Raw genomic sequence first — 23,206 nt, forward strand, 5'->3', positions numbered from 1 at the left:
CTCCTAAGGAGCCTTTTTAGACACTTCTAATTTCCTCTCTCCCATGAAATTTGAAAAACACAGATATGCTGTGTATCTGTTTATGTACTGTAGCCGTAGGAATATCTAAGATTTTTTTTTATCTCCTTCCCTCCATGAGCCAGTTTTGCCCCCTTGGGGACAGTACCTCCCACACTGAGTGACAGTGCATGTTGGCATTGTATGGTGGGCGGAGCCAGAGTCCCTGAGTCACCACCTGAAAAGCCACTCCCAACGAGAGCAAGAAACAGCCCTTTACAGTATAAGCCATTGAGATTTTAGGGTTGTTTATTTTGGAGGCCACCATTAACTACCCTGACACACCAAGTTCGAGACTTTTCAACAGCATCAATAAGAGATCTTAGAGAATTAAAACTCAGGGATCTGCGGGGGCAAGCCTGTGTACTACAATCTGAAGGCCTCACACTGTCACACAGTCCCCAGCACCACCCCCCAAAATGCCAAAAACGGGCATTGGCTGCGGCTTCCTCTTCACTATGCAGGTTCACCTGTCTATACCTTCTTGGCACCCGTTGGTCCCTCTCCCCCAGAAAGACATTCTGCTTGTCTAGCAAATCTTCCAGACCTGGGTCTAGTGCCTCCCTACTAGTCACTACCATTCCTAGACCCCACTGTGCTCAGAAATGCTTTTGCCAAGATCATAGCTTAACAGAGCTATGTGTAACATAACACAGCCGTTATGTATTAGGCGGCACAGAGAAAGAAACTATTACTAACAAAAAAACAAAATGCTCAAGTCTACGCCAAACATAGGAAGGGAAATCAGAGTGGAAAGATACCTTAGTCTTAGTCTATTATACCTCAAACATTTTACTTTTGCAAACCTTAGAAGACATCAGACCACGTGAAGGCATCGCGAGGGCCCCACCCAGGGCGAAGAAGAAAACCCTGCGAGGGGCACTGAAGCTTAAGTCCCGCGGGGAACGTGGTCCTGTCTGCGGGAAGGCTTTGCACAGTCCTGTGCCCAGGACATGGCGACTTTTAAAGCAATTCAACAAAATACTTGGTGACACAGGTTATATACAGCACGTGCTTAGCAAGTGTTTTTTGACTGAGTGTTCATCCGGGAACAAATTAACATCATTTAACAAGGTCCTGGGTGCACTGAGGGCCCAAAGAAAGTTATCCTCCCAGGGGGCAAAGAGGAAAAGGGATTGGGGAGGCCAAGGATGAATGAGGGCTGGAGAGGGGCTCCTTCGAGGAGGCTTAACGTGGGGTTAAAGAGAGAATAAGGAACCAAGGGATAAGAAACACCAAATAGTGGACTCCAACGGTCTGGGGAGGGGGGTGGTTGGCAAGGGGGGAGGACCAACGAGAATGCAGAGGTTGGGCAGTCCCGCCCCCAGCAAGTCCCTCCTTCCGCCGCTCGCCCCGCCTTTATTAAAAAAAAAAAAACCAAACCCGTAACCTCTACCCGGCCACCTCTCATTGGCTGTGCGAATGAACGAGGCCTTCAGAGACCAATGAGCCTCGGCCACGGCTTGGCGAGCGTCTTCCGGCCCGCCCCCGCCGCACCGCCTGCCACCGGCCTCGCGCGGACCGAGGGCGGGACGTGGGGCGACGGGGGCGCGGCGCGGCAGAGCTGAGGCGGCGGCAGGACTGCGCGGCGGCCCGGACGCTCGGCATGGCTCGCCTGGTGCTCGGTAGGCGCGGCCTCCCGGTCCTGGGGTGCGGTTTGAAGGCCCCGAACCCTCGGGGCGGTCCGCAGCCCGGGGAGCCGGCCGTCGCATGGCCTTGGCAGGGTCCCCTCTGGGGGTGGGGGGCTCACAGGCCTGGCCCACTCGAGGACGCTGCCGGGGAAGCCAGTGGAGCCCCGGGGGGACGGTTGGGGAACCCCGGGGACCGGGGCTGCCTTTGGCCGGAGCTCCCGCGCGGGCCTTCGGGCGGAGATGCGGGGCCCTGACGGACTCGGGGCGCGTGGGGAGGAGAGGGCGCCCTTGGCGGGGGCTCCCGCAGCCCACCCCGGGGGGAGCGTGTACACGAGCGTGGCGGGGCGAGGGGAGCCCCGAGGTCGGGCCCGAACTTCGGGCTTCCGGGCCTCCCGGGACATCCCCGAGCCTGGGTCCGAGAGCGGGGGCTAGGAGCTGCGTTCGAGCCGCTGAGGTCAGCCTGGCTTCCTGCCTGGGGGAGGGTGAGTGCTGGGGCGCAACCTGGAAGGGACCTCGGGCTCGACCGTGTACGGGAGAGTCACGTACTCCTCGCGCGCCAGAGTCACGTACTCCTCGCGCGGCTTCTTTTCCTCACCACTTGTTTGGTGGAATTCCCACTTCTGAGAAAATCTGAACTAGCAAAACCCAGTCCCGAAATCAGCCTGGTAGTCGCCCCCTAAAGGAAACGGTGCCGTTCACAAACTGGCCTTAACGATGCAAGAATACGTTAAAGGTGATGGAACTTTTAAAAACTAAATTGAACCCAGGCTTTCTTGAATCATGTAAGTCTCTTTGAAAGACGACAGCGAGCTAGGTTGAGGGTCCCGGTCCTTCTCGGGCTCCGCTGGGTCCCAGCCGCAGCGCTCTGGCGGTGATGACGCGAACCCCGGCCCCCGACAGCAGGTTCGAGTCCCAGCCCCGCTGCCCCGCAGCAGCTTGGCTGCGTGACCCGGAGCAAGTTCCTCAACCCCTCGGGGCTGGCACTCCGCCGGGCCGTTCGGAGGAGCGACGAGTTAATGCACGTCTGGAGGGAGGAAACAAGATGGAAACATTGGCTGCGTTGCTGCAGAGGGAATAGATCCGGGGAGCGGGTGTGGTGGGGGCAGGGGTGTCCCTGTTTAAAGTGGCCCGCCCGTGAACGCAGACCGAGCTCTGAAAGAGGCCGCGGCGGCTCTGTCAATGGACTGGTTATCCCAATGAATGTAAGCAGCCCCTGCGGGGATGACTGCTTTGGGGCCGTGCGCTCTTGGGAGGTGTCACCGACGTGGGTTTAGAGCATCCTCCGCTGCTGCTGCGGCGGGATCGCGGCAAAGCTGTCCGCTCGCAGGGAGTCCAGAGGCTGGGGGTCCCGGGGTCCTGCGGGTGCTTCTTACCAGGGAGCCGGGCAGCGACGTGGGTTTTGGAAACAGAACCGTATCGGTCAGCACTTAGCTATTTATCATCTTAAGTGGGCCCAGAGTGTTTTGTTTTCTTGGGGGATTTTGTGGAGTCCTTACTGGCTATACTTTTGCCGTTGGAATGTATACATCTTTTAATCTGTTTTTCAGATTATTATGTTTGATTTCCTTCTAAACCTACTAGGTCATACTCCCTTTTAAGGAGGTTCGGTCTTGGAGCTTTAGCATGGAGGCATTCCATTGGAGAGCCACTTGTAAGGAGGGGCGGCTCTTGTGAGGACCAGGCAAACGTTAAAAAGACAGAACTCCAAGACCCCCACTAGGGAAAAGTAGCCCAAGTCCATGTCATAGTGAGTGTCAGTGGTCGTGGCCGCCTCTGTCTGGAGGGGAAGCGAGTTCCCCGGGTAAGAGTCAGGGACCATGGACCGTGCCTTTGGTGGCTCGAGCCTGAGGAGGAAGGACAGTGCACTCTTTACCGCTGTCCCCATGGGCGGGGGAGAGGAAAGAGCCTAACCCTCTGCCGCCAACTAACTGCCTGTGGCGGCCTTCCTTGGGATGAGACCTCTGCAGGCTCCAGACCGCGGGTGAAACATCGGGTTACATAACCGGGTTCTGTTTCTAATTATATGGCCTTAGGTAAGTTACCTTTCTGTGCTTCCATTTTCTGGCCTGAAAATGAACGTGATCGTACGTACCACGTACAGTGCTTAAATGAGTTAAGGTATGTTAAGTATTTAGGACAGTACCTGGCACATGGCATCATAGAAGTGTTATTCTGAGTTAAGATGTCAGTTTCAGTTTCTGGAGGATGGTTCAGCAGATAAATATATCAGAATGTTAGCCATGTCCCCAGTACCCTCTGTAAGATTTTAAGTAATCACATTCGTTGCGGGGAGGGAGTGATTAGCATTTTCAGCATTGGCCTGTTAACAGTGAACAATGGGAAGCCGATTCTGTCAGTAGATACAGAGGGTATCTGTATGGTTATCAGATGATATGGTATCAGATGGTTACATGGGGTAATGAGTCCATAATTATTACATAGACTGTGTCTAACTTATTTTGAGTGACAAAAGGCTACAGAAGGGAATACATATATGTATGTGTATATCCATATATATATATATATATGGTAAGGTCCCATTTATATAAAGTAATAAAGTTCTAGGCCTGTGTTACATGGAGATGTCAGTGAAAATATGAATGGCTTGCTCTGGAGGGGACTGTGGATGGCTTTGCGTTGCTTTTCGATTTTTGAAATTTTCACAATGAACTTAGTGTATTGAACAAGTATTAATATGTATCAATTTTTACCCCCCCCCCAAAAAGAACTTCTTTAAGTGAAGTAGATCTTCATAGGGGATTCTCCAGGACCAGTCTGTCTCTCAAGCTTATGTAGAATTAAGACTGTCTTTGCTTAGGTTCTTTTTTTTTTTTACGATTTTATTTATTTTTAGAGAGGGAAGGGAGGGAGAGAGAGAGAAACATCAATGTGCAGTTTCTGGGTGCCGTGGCCTGCAACCCAGGCATGTACCCTGGCGGGGGGGATTGAACCTGCGACACTTTGGTTCGCAGCCCGCGCTCAATCCACTGAGCTACCCCAGCCAGGTTTGCTTAGGTTCTTAATTTACCTGCTTCACTAACTATATCGAGTTCTATTTAACTTTTCCTGCAGCAGCGAAGATGACTGAGCGGCCCCATCCAACAGAAACGCAGTGCACACTTCTGCAATTTCAAGTTTTCTAGTAGCTACATTCAAAACGGCAAAAAGGAATGAGTGAAATTCATTTTAATATGCATTTATTTACCCAATATCTCTAAAATACCATTTGAATAAAATACCATTTCAGCACAGAATCAATATCAAAAATATGAATGAGGTAGTTTTTTTCCTTCCTACTGAGTTTTTGAAATACAGTGCACTCTTTACACCTGCAGCGTCTCTCAGTGCGGGGTAGCCGTGTGTGGCCGATGGCCACCGCACTGGACAGCACAGTTACCGAGGGAGCCGCTTTGGTCGGCCTGCTCCTCGTCCCCACCCGCCCGTCCCCACCTCTTGAAATGGAAGAGGGGCCCTGGCTGGTGTGGCTCAGGTGGTTGGAGCGTCGTCCTGTAAACCAACAGGCCGTGGGTCTGACTCTGTGTCAGGGCACGTGCCCAGGTTGCAGGTTGGGGCCCAGCGTCAGGGCACATACAAAGGGCAACCGATACCGATGTTTCTCTCCCCCGCCGCCTTCTCTAGTATCAGTGAATGTGTCCTCTGAAAAATGGACGGGGGGAGGTCATCCATCACAGGCGGGGGGTCCCTCCCCCTCCTCCCGACCCTGGGCACTTTGTTCTGCTTCTTGATTCTCTGTGCTCTGTCTCCAGCCTTTCCCTCTGCCCGCACCTCCTCCTCTCGTGCTCGGCCCACTCCCATCTTCACAGCGAGACCAGCCTTCTGTCCCGCGTTTGCTTGTGCTCTGCTGCTCTTTGTGACGAACCCGTGTCAAGAGCTACCTGTACTGTTGTCGCCAGTGTGCTCCCTCCTGCTCTCCAGGCCCCTGCAGACCCTGCCCCACCCCACCCCAGCCCAGCCGCCCGTGACCTCTGTGTCGGGAGAGCCAGTGCAGCTGCCAGTCCTTCCTGTGGGAGCTCCCAGGAGCGGTCGTTACTGTTGCCCGTCCCCTCGTGCCCTCGGTTTGTGTGACGGTGCTCTCCTGACAGCTCCCGTCCACTGCCCACGCCGCAGCCAGACCCTTTCCAGAGAGCGAATCCGATCGCACCCCCACCCCCACGGTAACCCGTTCGTGGCTTCAGTCACCATTAGCAGGGTCTCCAGTTTGATTTCAAGTTCCTCCATTAGCAGGCTCTGTCGTTCAAATGCAGTCATCTCGAATGGTGTGATTAGTTTACTCTTGTCCCTGGCGCACAACCTCCTGATCTCGAGCACTAGAAAGACGGCGTGGTTTAACGGGAAAAGCTTGGAAATGGAAGTCAGAGCTGCGCTTGCATGTACAGCCGTAGACGGCCCCTGGTCTCATTCTGCCTTTAGTTAGCCGTGCTCTCCAGTTAGTCATGCTGTGGACAGTCGGGTGACCTGACGTAGTGGACAGTGGTTTGGAAATTGAAAGCACTGTGTAAGTGTTAGGTGGACTTTTTAGCAATAAAGCAGTTCACGTTGGTGTACGCGCCTTCCAAAAGGAATTTACCACTGGGTCACTCGAAAGAAGCTCCATCTGATGCCTTCCGAACCCCCTTTACGAAGTGGGCACAGGAAGGGGTGACTGCCTTGTAGATGCTGAAAAGACAGTGATAGACATTTGTTTCGTTGCGTACAGTTCACCTGTTTCAACACAGAAGGCAGCACCATGAAAATGGGAAAATATTTCTGCTGAAATCAAGAGCATTCCATTACTTAGCATTGTTCTGGAGGTATAAAGCAATACAAATAGAAAACATGAAATTACATGTAAATCTGGAAGGAGGAGGTGAGATTTTGGTAGTGTTGCCATTCAAAAGACTTCTGCGTCCTGGAGACCTTGAGAGGATCCCAGTCTAGCAGGGGAGACAAATCATTACTTCTCCCTACAAAAAAAACAAAAACAAAAAAGCTTTGATTGTTGTAGAATTCTGCACCTGAAACCTGTGTAATTGTTCACCAGTGTCACCCCAATGAGCATAATAAAGCCCGAAGAGCCTCAGTAAAGGTGACGTGCTAATACTGCACCTGAGGAACGTAGGACATCAATGCTGTGTGGATTACTCGGGTCACGGCTGGGTGTGCCCTCCGACTTCCCGGTGTCCTCGCCCGCCTAAGGGCAGTGGTAGTCCCGCCGCACGGGGCAGCCACAGAGAATGAGGGCGCTAAGAATAGTGTGTAAACCTTTTTCCAGTGCAGCTCCCTTCTTGCTGGGCACTGCACGCCCCTAAAATTCCAGGGGCTCCTGGCAGCAGGGGCAGGGGTACGGTGTTAGGAGGGGCCTGCCCCCAGCCGTGCTTCTCCCCGGGGCAGGGGGCGGGGGGGGGGGGCTCCACGCGCTGAAGAAGACTCTGGTCCCCGGGGTGTCCGTCGGCACGAGGCCTGCCGTTGACGCTTTGCTTTTGGTTGTCTCTCCAGGTCTGGTGAGCTGCACCCTCTTTCTGACAGCGGAGGGTCTGTATTCCTCTAGCGATGATGTCATCGAACTGACCCCGTCCAATTTCAACCACGAAGTTATTCAGAGCGATAGTTTGTGGCTTGTAGAATTCTTTGCTCCATGGTAAGTATTATGAAATATTGTCAGTCGTTTATGGTACTTTACAAGGAAAAATACTATATAAAAATGTGGTTTTTATCTGGCCATCTAGTTTACCTACTGACAGAAGTAGAGGGAAGTGGGAGGAGACTCCACAGCGTGTTTGTTAAGGGCCATGGAGACGGAGTCAAGGGAAAAACAATGGGTGAGGGAGCTCATTTTTGCAAGACAGAAGAAAGAGAAAAACCCCGAAGAACTTGAAGGAGATGTGTCCCTGTGAGGAGGTGAGTACGGGCAGGTCGAGCAGGAGCCGATTTGCAAAGGGAGAACACTGGGCAGAGAAAGGGGAAGAGCTGGGGCCGGCCCCCCTCTGTGTCGTGAAGAGGGTTGCTGCCAGAAGGACGTGATTGGGAAATCGGGTTTGATTTACCAGTTCCTTCCTTGCCTCAGACTCATTGTTGGAAAAAACCCTTGTGGGGTGAGGATATACTTACTGTTGAAATTAATAGTGTTACAATTATGTATAGTCAGAACACAGCATGTAGTTGAAACATTTAATGAAAACAAAAAAACCCAACAAATGGAAGTTCAGAGACAGGCCGGTGGAAATGGTGCAAAATGCGCAGGAGACCGTCAGTGCTGCGCACGAGCAGGCGGCGGTGCCCGGGAGCCACCCGGGCGCCAGCTCATGGGCACACGGGGGGCTGTGGGCTGGCCGGGGACCCCGGGGGGCCTTTCCAGAGGTGAGCTGTGCCCCGAAGCTCACCCGGGGTGGTCAGTGACATTCTGACCTGAGATTTTAGCATTTTGGGTGTGCCTGATCTTACTGCTTCAGTTTGTCCTCTGGAGGACCGTGGAACTGAGTTTTGGGGACAGAATACCAGTCCTTGTGAAATGTTTTACTTAATGTTCATCAGTGTAGCAAACGAAGGCAAAACCCTCTGTTTTGGAAGTTGATGCTGCCACATCATGAATAATGTTCATCTTAATGCCTTTATTATTTTTTTAAAAGCTCCCATTTGTTTTTTGGCTATTAAATCCAAGTGAGGATTTTATATGGGCTAGTTCATCTGTGTTAGTAAATGAACAAATAGTTGTTATTTGTTGGCATGAGTCATTTACCTTGTTTCTGGGAACTAGGATGTACGAGAATATGCCTCACTCCAAAACTAAGCCAGCAGCGTCGTGGAGAAGGCGGGGCCTGGACCGGGGGCTCTTTGCTACTGTCCCCCGGCAGGGCTGTGCTCCACGCCGCTCTGGTAGAGCCTGTCTGGTTAGAGCAGGCGCGGTCGGCCTCTTCCTGTGCTTGTGCGTTGGCAGGCGGGTGCAGGCGAAGGCTGTCGGATCACAAAGGAGAGCTAAAATACTAAGTCAAAACATTAAAATAAATGGCACGTGTTTGTGTGGCCCTGCTTTGCCGGGCGGTACAGACGGGGCCGGGCAGCAGGTCTCACAGCTGCGCCGCCCCCGAGTCCTGGGGCAGCAGTGAAGCCCCTCGGTGCGTGCGGCTCTGCCGTGGTGACAGGGACGCGGCTGGGTGCTCACCCGCTGTGCTGTGTTGCTCGTGTTCACAGTCGAAAGGAAGCCCTAGACTCCGGTGGCAGGTCGGTGAAGACAGAGCAGGGGGCGGGGCTGCCAGCAAAGCTCACAGAGCCCTTAAAATTTTTTTATTTATTTATTTTTAATATTATAGGAAAGGCAGGTGGCAGCTGCAGGTGTTATGCTGACCTGAGCTGTCAGTCTCTCCAGGTTGCTCTACAGAGCCCTTAAGTTTTACTCACAACCCTTCGTGGGGGTCGGGGGTCTGTGGGCCTCGGGCGGAGGGCCCTCGGGTCAGAGGGTGGGCTGCGTTTGTATTTATTTATGTGGCGTTTTGATGTGTCTTTACGTTGCTTCACGTTAAAAATGAAGGAGGTACATACTCTGAGAGCCTCTGACTGGCATCCTTCTTTCGTAAAGTGACATTAAGGAGGCACAGAGGTCTATAACATTTGGACTCCTGGAGTTCTAAGTTGCTCGCCCAAACACCAAAACACAGGACATAGAAGTGTGTAGGAACAACACTTCAGGACGCTGCCTCGAAAGGCCCCGTGGCGAGCCGGGGGGAGCTGCTGCTCCCACGGGACTGAGCGCGCGGGCTCTGGGGCGTGAGGCGGCAGGGCGGCAGGGTCTCGTCACCGCTCGGCCTCGGTTTCGCCACCCGTCACACGCAGGCGCCAAGGCCGGCCTCCCCGGCTGTGCCGGTCACCTGCAGTCCTGGGTGGGGCCGCCCGCCCACGGTGGTGCCGGCATGCCGCGTTCACTCAGTGAGCCCTCGCGGAGCCCTAGTTAGAGGGGAATTCACTTTGTTCGCAGCAAGGAAAACCCGGCTCGCCCTTGTGTGAGCTAGCCGGGGCATCGCCACGTGGTGGGCATTGCAGATCCGAGAATGTGAGCAGCACGGCTGCCTGCGGTGGCGCCAACACAGCGGGCTGCGCGAGTACCGCTTTTAGAAGCGCTTTCTGGGTGTCTTCCAGCTCACCCACGTTCGAGTGCCAGTTCCCGAAAGGTTAAGGGTTTCCTCGTGGTCTTGTCTGCCGTGTGTCTCTCTTGCTCTTCTGTCACCGCCTCGAGGTGCCCTGTGCTGTCCACGTGTCAGGCTGACCGACGTGGGGCGACGTGCATGTCGGCCCCCCACGCTGCAGGGGGGCCGCAGCTCGGTGGTGTTTAGGCTCGAGCACAGGTGCCTCACCTGTACGTGGAAAGGCTGCACTGGATCGGAGAATATCAAACCGCAACAGGTTTAAGAAGGAACCACTGGCCGAATTTATGAAAATACGTGTTCCTAAACCCCTTCTCCGAGGACCTTGGATCTCTCGGGGCCCGGGAAACCGCATTTTGCCTGGTCCTGCAGCTCGAGCCCCACGCGGAGGGACGCTTGGCCAGATGCGCACTGACGCTCGGGCCGAGCAGCGAGTTGGGGGTGACGGGGTTTGTGTAAACGCTCTGAACGTAATCGAATCGTGCAGTAGTTTGGAAGCGTCGTAAAGCTACGAGATGAAGAGGAATTGCAGCAAAGTCGGAAAATACTGGGCTCCTCCAGGGTCCCGTTCCGTGGGTGCTCGCGCTTCTCGCACACCCCCGCCCCTGTGGCTGTCACTCGGCAGACCTGGCGGGTGGTCTCCGAGTTGGGGATCAAGGACTTTAACTGTTGCGTTGTGTTTTTCTCCGACAGGTGTGGCCACTGCCAAAGGTTGACACCAGAGTGGAAGAAAGTAGCAACTGCGTTAAAAGTAAGTTCCCGAGGTGTCCACATGTGTCTGTGTATGTTTGGATTTATGCAAATGGCTTAATGTATAAGAAGCTAAAATGCAATGTTAAAGCTCAAACTCCTTGTTTTACTGCCAGGATCATGTAGGAAGCAAAGGTATGGTGTCCATTCTCAGTTTCATGTTGTCTATTGGTGCCAGTTCTGTTTCGGGGGCTAGTTTGTGTTTTACCCATCGCTCCACTTGGGGGTGCCTCCGCAGACTGAAGCCCCCGTTCATTCTGTGCGTAAACGCAACCCCGCCCTTGGTCGTCCTGTCTCTGAGTTCACGTGACTCAGACGAGGGTCTTGCAGAACCCTCTCGGGCTGGAAGGGAAACGGGCATCTCTCTCCTTCTCCGCAGGGTGTTGTGAAGGTGGGTGCCGTGGACGCGGACAAACACCAGTCCCTCGGGGGACAGTATGGGGTGCAGGGATTCCCTACCATCAAGATTTTCGGCTCCAACAAAAACAGGCCAGAAGATTATCAGGGTAAGGACTTCGCTGGCGGCTGCCCCGGCTGGGTTTTCATTTGAGTGGGCCGGGAGACACAGGCGAGGACTGGGCTCTGGGACTGGCCCGCCCCCACCTGCGGTTCTTCAGCCTCCCCGCGCCTGCGTCTCCGCAGCTCCGTGGCCTCCGTGGCGGCGCAGGGCGGTGCCTGCCCCCCCTGAGTCGCTCTGAAGGCTGCGTGGGCGCCCGGCAGGCGGGGGGCTGTCCCTCATCGTCCCCACCAGCTCAGGCCACGTGGCCTTTGCCACGATGGAGTAACGATGCTCTGTGCTTCCCTCTCGTCTTTCTCATTACAATTTTTTTAAATTACTAGCTATTTAGTATTTTACAGTTCCTTAACACTGAGTAAAGATCTGCTGGTGTCCTCTCGCTGTGACCTCCCCTTTGCTGCAGGGGAAGGGTCTGGCACAGCGGCCCAAGAGGGCCCGTGGTGGGGAAGCCGTGCAGACTGCCTGCGGCGGCGCCGTGGACGCTGGGCACGCAGTGTTACAGCCGCGGCCCAGAGCCCCGAGCTGGTGCTGAGGGCTGCCCGTGCTGCCCGTCCGTGGATGAGGAAGGAAACCAGGAGCACCTGCTCCTGGGCCCTGGGGCAGCCGAGGAGCGAACTCGGGCTCCAGACTCTGGGAGCTGAACGTTCCTTCAGTTACCCGTGTGTTCTTGTATGGAACAGCCCTTAAGATTTATTACATGGGACACATAAGTGGCAACTTCACAAATCAAACATCTTCGGTTTTGCTTTATGTGAGAAAAACAAGTTTGCGGGGCGGGGGCGTTGCAGAACCAGCAGGCCCGGAAAACGGTGTCACCGTGCCGTCTGTGCTTGGTGGCCTGCGCCGTGTGCAGCTGACAGAGAGAACATCTCAGCAGGGGCAGCGCGAGGGGAGAGCAGAGTCCGGAGAGGAAGGGCAGGGGTGGCAGCCGGCCGGCTCGGCTGCTGGCCTCACCACGCTCCGGCTTCGTGGCTAAGTGTTGGGCTGGCCAAAAAGTCCGCTGGGTTTTTCTGTACGGTGGCTCTAGCAGTGTTTAGATGTCTTTAATTTCATTTGAAACAATTTTGTTAGATTGTATCATGACAGCTGTCATATCAGCCTGCATTAAAAAAAAAAACTTAGCAAAATTGGTGAATTTTTGTGCAGTCATTTTAATATTGAAGATGGAAGAAGACACACAACATTTTCAGTGTATTATATGTTATTTCAAGGAAGGTAAAAATGCAACTGAAATGCAAAGAAGATTTGTGCAGTACAGGAGAAGATTCTGTGACTGATCGAACATGTCAGAAGTGGTTTGCGAAGTTTCTTGGTACTGTGACACTCTGGCCAAATAATTCTTTGCCGTGGGGCTGTCCTGTGCACTGGAAGATGTTTAGCAGCCCCCTGGCCTCTCCCCAGCAGAAGCCACTAGCAGGAGATAGCCGACATACTCAGAATATCCAAGTCAGTAAAGTTAGTGGTGACAATGAAAAATAGGTCTTTTGTTTTACAGAGAAAACTAAATGGACTTTTTAGCCAACCCAGTAGAACACTTAACTCTCTAGACCTGCTTCTGTTGTGTAAAATGAGCATGTGAAACCTACATTGCCACCGAAAGGTGCACGGGAACCACGTGACTTGGTGAAGACAGTGTAGTCGGTACGTCACCAAGCTGGGGTTCAAAGTACCAGAAAGCCTCGCGTCCTTTCCTCTGGACTCCCAGCCCCGAGGTTTGATGAGTGATGGGTGTCATTCTTTCTGAGTAAACATCTGCTTCTCTGCCCCAGAATAATAATTTGTTTTGCTAACTTATAAAAATCAAATGTTTACAATAGGGTTGCATTTGGCTTGCTGCCTGTTTACTTATTTTTTAGAGAGAGGGGAAGAGGGAAACATCGGTGTGTGGTTGCCCCCCACGCACCCTCCACCGGGAACCTGGCCTGCAACCCAGGCATGTGCCCAGACTGGGAATCGAACCGGCAACCCCTCGGTTTGCAGGCCGGCACTCAGTCCACTGAGCCACACCAGCCAGGGCCTCTTTGCCTTTTTTGCTCGTCTGTTTCTTGACTTGGTCTGTTTCCAGGTAAAGCCTGGTGGGAAGGGCCTGTTTGGGGCTCCACACTGCCCTTCTGTCCAGCCCGCGGCACTGGGGGTCCTGCCGGGGTCGCAGTACCGGCTGGGCAGAGCTCGCTCTGCGTGGTGCTGTACAGGGTTTTCTTGGGCCGGGTCCAAGGTGGTCTCGGATTTTATCTCTTCCTAGGGAGTTTGATTAGAAAAGTCATTTTTAAAAAAAGAAAGATGCAACTTTCTGAATGTTAGAGTTTTGCGTTGGAACTCTGAAATTCGCCTCGTGGCATGTAATGCTGCCCTGACACTTCTGAGTCGGCTTGCAGCCCCTGGCTGCTTGAGCGCGCGGCTCCGCAGGCTTCCGAAGGCTGTCGAGTGCCGGCTGCAGGGCCCGAGCGCGGAGCGGCGCCCGCCCACCACCGCACGCTCAGGCCCTGTCCACCCGCAGGCGGCAGGACTGCCGAGGCCATAGTGGACGCCGCTCTCAGCGCCGTGCGCCAGCTCGTCAAGGACCGCCTGGGCGGAAAGGGTGGCGCCTACAGCTCTGGAAAACAGGTAAGGCTGTGCCACGTCTGTCGGCAGTGGGGGACGATTTTGAAGCCTGAGAGTGGGCCCCTGGTAGGAGGTAGCTTTGTCGTTGGGGGGGTTTTTAAGTTGTAAATCGGTAAACTTTCAACTAAAAGATCACAGGAGGTTGGGTCCACTGACCCCATGGGCAATCAGCCGTCCAGCCCGCCCATCCAGCCCCCTCAGAGCCACCCACTGCCACCGTAGCCAGTCAGTCTGGGCACATCTCGCCCAACCGCAGGCCGAGAACCAGCCTGCAGAGAGGCCCCTCGGCCGGGGCTGAGGGAGAAGAGAGTGGGCCGCAGGGGGCACGGCTTCCGGCCCCTCCGTCACGTGGCTACAAAGTCGGGGGAGGGGGCTAGCTCTCCCCCAGACTGACTCCGGGCGGACAGGTGACCTTGGGGTAAGCCCCCAAGCCCGTGTCTGTGGCAGTGAGCCCGGAGTCCCCGGGAAACTCGACGTGAATGCGCAGCGAAGAAGAGAAGAGGTTCCGGCTCCGCGGGAGGGCGTGTTAGGTGCCCTTCCGTAACATGTGACAGTGCCCCATGACACGTGCTCCTGGCCTCGGGAAAGACAGCGGACGAACCCTTGCTGACGAACACAGATGAAGTGGCCCTCTGCTCTTTGGGGAGACCAGCAGGACTGGCTGCTTTGTGCAGGCCGGGGGCACGTCCAGAGATCTGTGTTCTCGCCTTTTATTTCCAATGTAGACGCTTAACGAGCCCAGCCGCCTCCCCGAGCTCCAGGCCTATGGGCCCAGGCGGCCGAGAGCAGGCTTGCGGTCCCGCCTGGCTCTTAGGGCTGGCGCTGAAGGGAAGTATTTGAAGAGAGGAGAGGAATAGATGCCGTAGTTCGCTTTCTCAGACTGGGGCGGGGGGGGACTCTGTGGGAGGGCGGGGGGGGGGGCAGTGGCGTGGAGCCCCCTGGGGCGGCCAGCGGCCGCGCTGGGGTCCGCATCCGCGCGGGCAGCCCTATCAGCACGACTCTCAAGAAAAATGGCAAGCGGCAGGATTTAGACACGTGTTACATGTCATGCTGAATGTGCTGGTAGTTGCTTGAAAGTAAGTGCTACCAACCAAGCAAAAATAAAATACCAGTGTTACACGATGTCCCTGATTTGAGTGAAGTAGTTCTCACTTGGGAGGATCGCTCAGAAACTCTGTTAACTCGCGGAGGCGGCCTCTGTGACTGGAGCACTGGGAGCGGGGGTCCTGGGCGCTGGCCACGCCGCAGCTTGCTGTTCGGTGTGACCCTGACAGGGCAGAGGTGAGAGTTCAAGCAAGAAGGACGTGATCGAGCTGACAGACGACAACTTTGATAAGAATGTTCTGGACAGTGACGACGTTTGGATGGTTGAGTTTTACGCTCCGTGGTGCGGACACTGCAAAAAGTGAGTCCCGGGGCTTTCAGACCGCTGTCTGTCTGCTTTCTCGTTTTCCACCCTCCCTGCCCGCTTCACCCACCCTGCCGCCTGCCCGTGAGCTCTGTCTGTCCAGGGGCTCGGGCGGCGCCCTTTAGACCCACGTGGGAGTGTGCACGCGCCCCTCGGAGGAGCTGGGCCAGTTACAGATGTGGCCAGGGTCTCCTCCCGAGAGCCCCCGACTCTAAACAAGTGGTGGACGTTGGCGTCAACGCCAAGCGGGTCCTCTCCCACGTTCTCAGAGGCTGACAGGGGGCGAGCATCCAGGTTCTGGGGGGGACAAGGGAGGGACTGGGAGCACGCGTGGAAGGCAGCATCCTGCCCCTCTCGGCCGCGCTGGAAGTGTTTTCCGAGGGGACGCAGCCGGGCTGAGCGGAAGCACATGCGTCCGAGAAAGCGTTCGAGCTGAGAGTCGGGATCTCCTTTTGCAGCCTGGAGCCGGAGTGGGCCGCCGCCGCCACCGAGGTCAAGGAGCAGACGAAAGGGAAGGTGAAACTCGCGGCCGTGGACGCCACGGTCAACCAGATGCTGGCCGGCCGCTACGGGGTGAGTCCGGCTCCAGGACCGTTGTTCAAGAGAGACAGGGTTTCACGGTTCCTCCGTCCAGTGCCCGGGGTCCCCTCTGAGGCGGGGGCCGGGGGTGGGGCCCGCGGAGTGACCTTGTTGTTACGACTAAGAAGTCGGGAAGTCAGGACTGTTACTGAGGTTTTTCCCCAGCATTTCACTGTTTTTATGTGCTTGGTAGGAGCCCTTAGATTTCCCAAGCTTTTACAGGTGGCTCACAGGGCTTCTGAAGCCAGCCTTTTGTTCTAGAGCAGATACGTTGGGTGTGCTCCAGGGTTTGGCCGGACGCGGCCGCACCTGGCGGTCGGTTGTTAAACCCCCCTCCCCCCCGCCCCCCCAGCAGACCTGGGCCTCATCATTGCTTGGACATTCGTTCCGTTCAGTTACCTAGAAGGGGGATTTAGAAACACCATGAAGATGACCTGTTTCTAATGGAATGTGAATTTGATGTTTACTAGATTCGGGGATTCCCTACGATCAAGATATTTCAGAAAGGCGAGTCCCCTGTGGACTACGATGGAGGGCGGACGCGGTCCGACATCGTCTCCCGGGCCCTCGACCTGTTTTCCGACAACGCGCCGCCTCCGGAGCTGCTGGAGGTACAGTGGGGGGGGGGGGGGCAGGGGGGGACGGAGTGCCGGGCCGTGAGGACACCCCTGTCCGTTCAGATTAAGCTCTTTTCCTGCTCCTTTAAAACGTTCTTAAAAGTGTTCCTGCACTTTCGAAGGGGCAAAGCCTGTCCGATTATTAATTGCTGCTTTTCATAACTCGAGCACTGAAATAATTGCACTGTGAGAAGTGGCGAACCTAAGCTTCTTAAAAATAGAGTGGGTCTTCCGTCTCTCCTTCTCAGAATACTAGCTAACATTTATTTAGCCCCTGACCATGTGACAGGCTCCGTTCTGGTGTTTTTGGGTAGGATTTTCGCACTTCAGTCTCACGCGAACACTTAGAGGTGATACCACTTTTAATCTCACTTTACGTACGAGGGCGCTGAGGCACTGCGAGCCTCAGGTTCATGTAAACACGTGATGTGCGTGAGCACGTCCGTCCGCCTGCTCAGAGCTGCGTGTCGGAGCCGGGCTGTGCGGGCGTTGCGCTCAGAGGCCGCACGTGCAACTCCCCCGCCGCCACCGCGGGCCGGCGGCTCAGCGGTGATCCTCAGCGGGCGTCTGCAGAGCCAGCCGCTCTGGGGCGCTTCTGGAATGCGGGCCAGGAGGTGCCGTTCGGGAGACGTCTTCTCTGTCTCTCGCTTTGCTCTGTGAGGCCAGTGGCGGTGCTCAGTCGGTCTCCCGTCACTTGTCCCCGCGCCCCGCAGATCATCAGCGAGGACGTCGCCAGGAAGACGTGCGAGGAGCACCAGCTCTGCGTGGTGGCCGTTCTGCCCCACATCCTCGACACCGGTACGGGGCGGTGGGGAGGGGGGCGCCTTCCCGCCCCGTCCCCTGTCTGTGCTGCCCGCCCTGGGAGCGCGCGAGGGTCCCTCAGCGCCACAGGCAGCTTTGTCTTCACCCTTGAAATTCCGTGCTTCCGTCAGGGGCTGCAGGCAGAAACTCTTACCTGGAAGTTCTTCTGAAGTTGGCAGACAAGTACAAGAAGAAGATGTGGGGGTGAGTTACGGAGCTCGGAGTCGCTGGCTCACTTGGGCGGGGAGTTCAGTGCCCCTTGGGGGGCCTGGTCCGCTCCGTGTCCTGCGGGGGGGTGCCTGTCTGTGTCACTCAGGGAGAAAAGAGGTGGCACGGGTCTGTTGCGTATAGGGCACTTGTCTCCACCACAGCACACCTTTTCTCGGGGACCGCAGTCTGGGTGGCAGCTGGGGTCCCAGGCCCGCAAGCAGGAAGTTAGTGAGGGATGTCACCGAGTTCCGGTGCGGCCGTGAAGGAGGGTAGATGAAGGAAAAGGAAACGGAGCTGTTTCTCAGCCCTCTCCCGAGGGACAGCCAGATGCGGGCAACGTTCTAAAGCAATGTCCGCCTCCGTTTTCCTGCCGTTTATCTTTAATTCAGCATTTTTGTATGTATTGAACAAGGGTGACATAGCTATAATTTTAAAAAGACGTTATTACACTTTTTAAAGACCATGCATAATAACCTAGATGATACTGATACCAGAGACAAAATTCATGAGGCCTAGCGGACAATGTAATATTCTGGAGGCTGGGGTCGGGGAGACTGCCCTGCAGGCAGACCAGTCCATTTGGGGGTGCTCTGGAGTCAGGGTGTAGGGAACATGGGAGAGGAACTGTGCCACTGCAGAGCACACCTAGAAAACGTGATTTTTAAAGACCCTGCCTTTTGACTGACTTCCACAGCCATTTCATTCCATAGAGTATCTGAAGCGTAATCTTTCATTCTTTCCTTAAGATCTGCTAGTTAGACCCCAACTAACTTGAAGGAGATCTTTGTCCTGAACGCAGTCTGCTTGTCCAGGTGGCTGTGGACGGAGGCTGGAGCCCAGGCGGAGCTGGAGAGCGCGCTGGGCATCGGCGGGTTCGGCTACCCCGCCATGGCGGCCATCAACGCGCGCAAGATGAAGTTCGCTCTGCTCAAGGGCTCCTTCAGCGAGCAGGGCATTAACGAGTTTCTCAGGTAGCTGCGGTGGTGTTCCGTCTGGTCCTGCCGTGGGTTTGGGTTCGGAACTGGGTTTATGTAGACCAGGCGATAAAAGGAATTAGTTTGCATTTGTCATTCTGGAGAATTAGATGTTTATAAATGTGGGGCTTTCACGTCGTCATGCGGTGGGAGCTCTGTTCGCTTTTCCGTGGAAGCGTCCTACAGTAGTGGGCGATGCTGCCACCTTCCTGGTCTCGGGTCGCTCTGCCCTTCTGTTCGGTGGGCGCCGGCCGGGCTCTTCCTGATTCTCGTGAAGGTCTCCTGGGCGAGAAGCAGCCCAGTCGTCCCCGTGCCCCCCGAAGATGCTCAGTACCCTGGACCTCGGGTGGCAGGGTTTCCACTTCTGGGCACTGGCTTTAGGGCCACTCTGCAGAGCAGCGAGGGGCTGCGGCCCTGGCGCTCGGCGGGCGTCTGCGCGCCGTTAGAATTCGGAGGAGAGGGACGGAGTTCCGGGTTGACGACCCCACCTTCCCAAAGCCTGTCTGGGGTCTTAGACTCTCAACTTTGATGGCTTTTACGTGATCGTCTAGCATTTTAGCAAAATGCACTGCTGTTTTTTAGATGGTTGGTAGTAACTGGCTTTGTCTGCTGCTGAGGCCCTAGGAATTCAGTGATGGTGGTCCTGTTGTCCCTGCTTGAGAAGACGCCACTGTCCACGGGGCGTTTCCCAGGAGTGACCCCGGGGAATGCCTCTTCGTGAACGGGACGGGCGCGTCCTTCTTCCCCGAGTCACTGCTTCACCCGCCCCGCAGCCCCCGTAACGCCTGTGCTTGCTCTGCTCTTTCCCCCAAGGGAGCTGTCCTTCGGGCGAGGATCCACCGCACCCGTGGGCGGTGGAGCCTTCCCCGCCATCAGCACCAGAGAGCCCTGGGACGGCAAGGACGGCGAGGTGAGTCCGGCATGGGGACTGGGGGGGGGGGGGGCTCTTCTTCCCCGCCCTCTACCTCCCTGGCCCTGCGCACCTTTGCCCCTTGCAGGCCCAGTCCTGTTGGTAGTGCCGCGTGGCATTTGTACCTAACAGAGGCAACCAGGACGAATGTCAGAAATGAGGTCGCTTTGCTGGCGATCACCGGGCCGAGCATGTGCCCTTGACTTGATCCGCTCTGCCTCCCAGAGCGGTGCCGGTGCCGCTGCGGCTCTGCCGTGGGCGTTGGCGCCGGCGCACCTCTGCCCCACCCCCCTCGGGAGGGCGAGTGAAGCGGCTGCCGGTGAAATCGCGGTTCAGGGTCTGGTTCAGGGTCGCCCGTCTGCGTCTGCGGCGGGCCTGCGGGGCTGACCGCCAGTGGTTTCCTGTCTTGCAGCTGCCGGTGGAAGACGACATCGACCTCAGCGACGTGGAGCTGGACGACCTGGGGAAGGACGAGCTGTGAGGGGTCGGCAGGGACTGGGGTCCTTTCCTTGGGAGCAGGTGTCTCCGGCAGTGGGGGGAGCGGTCTGTGTGAGCAGACGGCTCTGCCCGTGGCCTTGTCGCCCGAGAAGCGGCACTTGATCGGTCATCAGAGAACACTGCGACGGTGAACTTCTGCATCTCAAGAAAACAATGGAAAATTCTATGAATTGTAGCCAGTGAATTGGGTTGTATTCCGTCCAGTAATATTTTGAAGAAAACTGATGGGCTGTTGAAACACTTTTCCCTCCCTCTGACTGCTGCTTGGGTGTTCTTGGAGGCTGTTTCTTACGTAAGTTTTTTAATGTGATTCTTTCATTTGAATATTAATGGCTTTTTCCATTAAAGAATAAAACAATATTTTGGACAATGCCAACAAATGTATGAAGTTAGTGTGCACATCAGATCCTGAGTCTGCTGGGTAGCCAGTGAATGAATACGAATGTCTGGCCCCGATGTCTTCCCTCTGTGAACACCTGTGGTTCGCAGGGCGCCACCAGGTGTGGCGGTGGCACAGGTGGTGGGCGTCCTGCGAGGCCAGGCTGCTCGGGGACGTGGGCCGGCAGGGGGAGAAGCCCCAGGCTGGCCCCCGGGAGCTGCGTGTCATGCCCGGCGCCGTCTCGGGTCCAGTGCCAGTGGCCGAGCGGGGCACAGCCGGCCTGACGGTGCGCTCGAGGGTGTCCTGTCGCCGAGTCCCCGCGAGAGGTCTGTGAGGACAGGGCGCACAGTGGCAGGCCACCAGTCTAGGGGCAGGCCCCACGGACGTAAACCCTTCAGGAAAACGAAGTTCTGAAACACGTTAGGGTACGAGTCAAGAGCTGGTTGAAAGGACTGAGCTTTTCTTTATTGTAACTTACAAAAAATAAATACAATTGGAACGGACTTCTGTGAGCACTTTCTCTAAAAACCTAAGTTCCGGAGGACACCCGAGCTGCCCCGGCTGAGGGAGAGGCCGTCTGCCGCCGTCTGGCCCGCGGGGGCGGGGACACAGCAGGGACACTGCGGGGACGTGGACGCCGTGGGCCCGCCCGCCCGCCCGGGGCTAGTCCAGGAGGCTGAGGTCGATGTGGAAGTAGACGTAGGGGAAGTAGTCCTGGTTGCTGAGCTGCAGCCCGGGGATCTCCACGGACGCCTGCGGAGGGAGACAGGGTCGCGCTGGGATGCTCGGGCTGGTTTCCGGTGACGCCCCCGCGCGCAAGGAAGCGCTCCAGACACTGACCGTGCGCTCTGCCCTGCCCTGCACACCGCCCCCCCAGCCCCAACACACACACACACACACACAGCCGCTGACACCTCACATGTGTAAGATGCAGGGTTTCACAACAGTCTGCCCAGCACAGTTTGGGGAGCGGGTGTCCCCTGCAGAGAGGCTGACCGACCCTCACTGCGGAAAGGCAGCCGCCTCCGGGCCCGATACCTACATCCAACAGGCTGGCAGCTGCCACTTCGTCCAGGTGTCGGAAGACGGAGTTCAGAACCTCTCTCAGCCGCTTGGTGGACGACTTCTTATGAGGCTGCAGTAGCACAGCCTGGAAGTTCACGGGGAGGCCGTACCTGCTCAGACAGACAAAATGCGCGAGTTAAACGCCAGCGCAAACGTGGGCAGAGCCACCTGAACGAGAAACCGAGCAGGTGCTAGTAAAATGAAAAGCTGCAGCCAGCGTAGCAGCCAGAGAAAACAAAGCTCGGCTGAGCAAAGGGACTAGGGTCGGGGGAAACGATCACTAGGTCTTTCCAGATAGAAGACGCCAGAACAGGCCAGCCCGCTTCCGACAGCGGCAGTTCCTGACCGCAGAGCTGAGAGGCCGACCCGGCCGCCTGTGACCGCTGGGTGGCGAGACTGGTGGTTCCGACCGAAAGCGTTTGTCCAGAGCCCAGCCTCGCTCGCTGCCTTTCCTCCAGTGAAGAGGGGAAAGTGAAAAATCCAGCTCATCAAGTTTTCGGGTAAACAAAAGACTTTAAATAGACTTCGCGTGCTCAAGTACATTTAAAATCACTTGCCTGGCGCTTTTCCTGTGGTGTTGCCCGAAGACAAATGAGTACTGTATACATAAGGAACACGCTCTTGGGGAGTATCCATTTTTTAAAAAATACACCATCAGGGAGCAAATGCTCGGCTGTTCCCTGCTTGTCACCTGCACGCCCTCCTGTCCCAAGCCAGCTGTGAACGCAGTCCTCGGGGCAGTGACACCTCGGGGTTGCCCTCGATTCACCGGGGCAAACACCTGTTACCGTCGCTATGTTTTCATTTCCCGATGTCCACGGTTATGTCCCGCTCCCAGGCGTCCCCAGGCCTCCCTGCGGGCCGCCGATGGGGCAGTCAGTGCCTGGAAACGCTGGGGTCTCCTCCTGTCTGACCTGCAGACAGGTGCAGTCGGCGGCTCCGTGAGAGGGGGCCGCAGGCCATTGGGGCCACTGCAGCCCAGCACCGAACCCTGGGGCCACCCTCCGCCTCTCCTACTGTCCCTACCCGGGAACTCACCACCGTCTTGCCCCATTCAAAACAAAAAGTGAACTCGCTGACCTGTTCCAGACACCCGTGTCCTGTGTCACCACGCTAGCTTCCCACACCACGGACATGAGAACCCTGACCTTCCACAGCCTTGGACCCCGGGCACGACCCCCTCCTGTCTCTGACTGCCTTGTGGGCTTCTCGGCCACCGCTCCTTAGATGCTGGGGTTCCCTGAGGTGCCCCTCCCCTCTGGCTCTCCCTGGGGGTGAACTCGGCCACACACGCCAGTCATCAACGACCCGACCCCCTGGTGTCTGTCCCCGACCGAGACCCAGGCTCACGTCTAGCTCTCAAGGCCACTCCCATCTCCGTGTCGGCTGACGGAGTCCCCTGGCCTTGCCACCCCGAAGGGAACCGGCTCTCCTCGCTCTGACGCCCTTCAGTCCACAGACACTCGGCACCCACTCCCGCCGAGCGCGGACTCAGCCCAGCACGCGCTGCGGCTCCCGGGGTGGGGAAAGGTCAAAAGCACTCAGAGCACTTGCCGAGCAAAGGCCACCGGGAGGGAGGTCGCAGGAAGCGGGACGTGACCTGGCTCTGTGCTCTAATGCGCTCGGTCAACACCTACTCTCTCAGACCGCCATCGCCCCGTGGACTGGGGTGGGGGGTCCTTTAAAAAGGGCCGGGCAGCTCCACCCACACTGATGAGGCTGTGATACAAAGCAGATGAAGAGCCAGCTGCAGACTGTTAGGTTAAATGACCCTGACTGGCGGACGGGAAGAGCCCTGATTGTCCGGGGAGCGTGAGGCCACGAGGGACACGCCCTGCAGCACACACGCCCGCGCGTGCCTTTGTTCAGGGCTCCCGAGTCCCGGCTGTGCTCAGGGCGCCAGCCTGCGAGGCAGGTGGGCTGGCCGGCCAGCAGGCAGGCTCGGCCCGGGCACCGGCCGGCCAGAGCTGGCCGAAATACTCCAGGTTGGTCTGAGAACGCCCGTCAACCCGGCAAGGAGACCCTCGTCCTCATGGGCCTCTGAGACGCGGTGGGGGGTGGGGAGGGAAGGGAG

The 23,206-nt window shown here is 56.4% G+C and overlaps 2 protein-coding genes and 1 pseudogene across 4 annotated transcripts in view; 1 reads left to right on the forward strand and 2 right to left on the reverse strand.

The window, feature by feature from the left end:
- The first annotated feature begins 1,550 nt into the window (after window positions 1–1,550).
- PDIA6 (protein disulfide isomerase family A member 6) lies at window positions 1,551–20,064 on the forward strand. The gene is made up of 13 exons (XM_045844362.1): window positions 1,551–1,682; window positions 7,185–7,326; window positions 10,517–10,574; window positions 10,953–11,079; window positions 13,588–13,694; window positions 14,966–15,096; window positions 15,558–15,672; window positions 16,149–16,289; window positions 17,009–17,093; window positions 17,228–17,300; window positions 18,119–18,277; window positions 19,094–19,190; window positions 19,603–20,064. Exons 1-13 carry the CDS (start codon window positions 1,664–1,666, stop codon window positions 19,669–19,671), a joined length of 1,323 nt encoding a protein of 440 aa, XP_045700318.1. The 5' UTR covers window positions 1,551–1,663; the 3' UTR covers window positions 19,672–20,064.
- On the reverse strand, window positions 8,988–9,105 carry LOC123822630 (annotated as a pseudogene).
- Window positions 20,065–20,507: 443 nt separating the features above from the next.
- Window positions 20,508–23,206, reverse strand: part of ATP6V1C2 (ATPase H+ transporting V1 subunit C2) — a 39,991-nt gene continuing 37,292 nt past the window's right edge. For all 3 annotated transcript variants that reach the window (XM_045844365.1, XM_045844366.1, XM_045844363.1), the window contains 2 exons: window positions 21,110–21,242; window positions 20,508–20,820 (listed from right to left, as the gene is read on the reverse strand). In XM_045844365.1, coding sequence (XP_045700321.1) covers window positions 20,731–20,820; window positions 21,110–21,242 — 223 coding nt within the window. In that variant the 3' untranslated portion in view covers window positions 20,508–20,730. The remainder of the gene's footprint in view (window positions 20,821–21,109; window positions 21,243–23,206) is intronic.

Source organism: Phyllostomus hastatus, unplaced genomic scaffold (genome assembly GCF_019186645.2).
Source record: "Phyllostomus hastatus isolate PE091 unplaced genomic scaffold, TTU_PhHast_1.1 phas_contig_402, whole genome shotgun sequence".
Taxonomy (NCBI): Eukaryota; Metazoa; Chordata; class Mammalia; order Chiroptera; family Phyllostomidae; genus Phyllostomus; species Phyllostomus hastatus.